The 2,209-nt window shown below is 38.3% G+C and overlaps 1 protein-coding gene across 1 annotated transcript in view; it reads right to left on the bottom strand.

Moving 5' to 3' along the window:
• Positions 1-1,252: 1,252 nt before the first annotated feature.
• Positions 1,253-2,209, bottom strand: part of LOC117182982 — a 13,327-nt gene continuing 12,370 nt past the window's right edge. Inside the window, exons 3-4 of the mRNA XM_033376108.1 lie at positions 1,909-2,205; positions 1,253-1,512 (exon numbers count right to left, since the gene is read on the bottom strand). Coding sequence (XP_033231999.1) covers positions 1,253-1,512; positions 1,909-2,205 — 557 coding nt within the window. The remainder of the gene's footprint in view (positions 1,513-1,908; positions 2,206-2,209) is intronic.

Below are 2,209 nucleotides of genomic sequence, written 5' to 3'. Positions count from 1 at the left end.
ATGTCCTAGATATGTGTGATTTAGCCTCATCCAATTAGCGTCAATTGTCAATGTTTTGAGACCCCTTGAGACAAAAAAATTAGTTTTTACGGAGATGTCGGTCGGTCCGTCTGTCTGGATGTGTTCTGTATGACGACGTGATATCTTTCGAAAGAATTTTCTACTCCGAATTTGCTTTCGTATACTTGCTTGTGGTCCGAAAATGCAGTTTAAGTTAGTTATGTACTCTTCTACGGCCAATATTTTTGGTTTATTTATAAAAAATAAAATTGGAAAAGATGATAATTAAACTTTCCCGCGAAACTAGGCAAGATACAGTAAAAAGACAGAGCAGCAAAATTATTTGTTTGAAGAAGTTCTAAAAAATCACTTCAAACTATTTTCTAGTGAAAATGGTAGTTTTTGTTTCAAACATAGAAGATGCCATAAGAAAATCGAAGTTTAAAATTTCCAGCCAAACAACGCAAAAGACAATGAATTAGATAACAGGAAAATTTCTGTTCTCGAATTAATTAAAAAAATTGCCTTTAAACATTTTTTAATTAGGCATTAACGGATCACGATTTTTTAAATTCACAATTAATTTCTGGAAAGGATACATCAACTATCAATGCTTACAACAGTAAAAACTTCGAAAAACGAACTAAAAAAATTAAAGCAAATGTACACAAAATATTTGATCAAAGTTACTTTCTTGCTGACCGGTAGTCTCGGAGATATAAAAATATTACTAGCTCGTAATCTAAAAGCCATACCTACGTGCCAAAAACATGCTAAGGAAGTTGCGAGATGGATGCAGAAAGTTGTGATTCTTGGATCGCTCCGTGTCCTCAAGACACACGAGCGTTTCACCATACTGTTGTTGTGATGTCATCAATCCGTAGGTGGCCTTTTTTTAATTTTATATACTTTCGAAAAATAATTATTTTGATCCTGACTTAGAAAGAGGCGCATATTTCCTTAGCTAGTAGCGGTCATTTAAGTCTTTTTTATACAAATGCCGACATATATAGAATAAAGAAAAGGAAATAAAACGGTGGGAAAGAAAAATAAACTAAAGCAAAAATCATAAAATAATAAGAAGACAGAGAGATCAATAAGAGGTGATGTTGTGGCTAACAAGAAGGTTAGCATAAAAATTCAACTCAAGAAGAAAACATTCCTTTGACATATTTAGCTGCATACCTACTAGGAAGTCTGATAAGTCCCTGAAAAATGAAACACGGAGGCGTTTTTTTGGCCAAAGTCGGTTTTATTTTTCAACATACTCTCCTTTTACGTCGATACAGCGAGTCCAACGATTTTCTAACTTTTTGATATCGTCCGAAAAGTACTCGATCGGAAGGTCTCCAAAATACGCCTCAGGTTCAGCTATGAGCTCCTCATTTGAGTGAAAACACTTACCGGTGAGCCATCTCTTCAGGTGAAGGAACAAGTAATAGTCGCTGGGCGCCAAATCTGGTGAATACGGTGGCTCAGGAATCAATTCGAAGCCGATTTCATGCAATTTTGCTTGTGCAACTAAGCATGAATGAACAGGCACATTGTCGTGATGATAAAGCGGTTTTTTCTTCTTCAAATGCGGTCGTTTTTCGGCTATTTCGATTTTCAATCGGTCAAATAATGATGAATAGTATGCTCCGGTTATGGTTTTACCTCTTTCAAGATAGTCCACGAATATTATGCCATGTGCATCCCAAAATACGGAGGCCATAACCTTTCCGACCCATTGTTGCGTTTTTGGACGCTTCGGAGCACTTTGGCCCGATTGAACCCACTGTTTTGCCTGTTGCGTTGACTCAGGAGTATAGTAGTGGATCCAGGTTTCATCCATGGTTATGAATCGGTGCAAAAGCTCGGTCGGCTTACGCGAAAGTAATGCCAAATTCTGCTGGAAAGTTGTCACACGAATTCGTTTTTGGTCCACTGTGAGCAAACGCGGTACCCATCGCGCGCAGAGCTTCTTCATGCCCAAAACTAAATGCACGATATTGCCCACACGTTCCAATGATATGCCTACAGCATTAGCTACCTCTCTTAATTTCACTTTGGGATCATTCAACATCATATCATGGATTTTTTCGACAATTTCTGGTGTAGTGACCAGTTTTGGGCGCCCAGATCGTTCAGCATCAACTGTGCTCGTACGGCCACAACGAAACTCGGTAAACCACATATGAATCGTTCCAATCGACGGTGCAGAGTCCGG

The sequence above is a fragment of the Belonocnema kinseyi genome, chromosome 2 (assembly GCF_010883055.1).
Source record: "Belonocnema kinseyi isolate 2016_QV_RU_SX_M_011 chromosome 2, B_treatae_v1, whole genome shotgun sequence".
NCBI classification, from domain to species: Eukaryota; Metazoa; Arthropoda; class Insecta; order Hymenoptera; family Cynipidae; genus Belonocnema; species Belonocnema kinseyi.
This window is presented reverse-complemented; position numbering and strand designations above follow the sequence as displayed.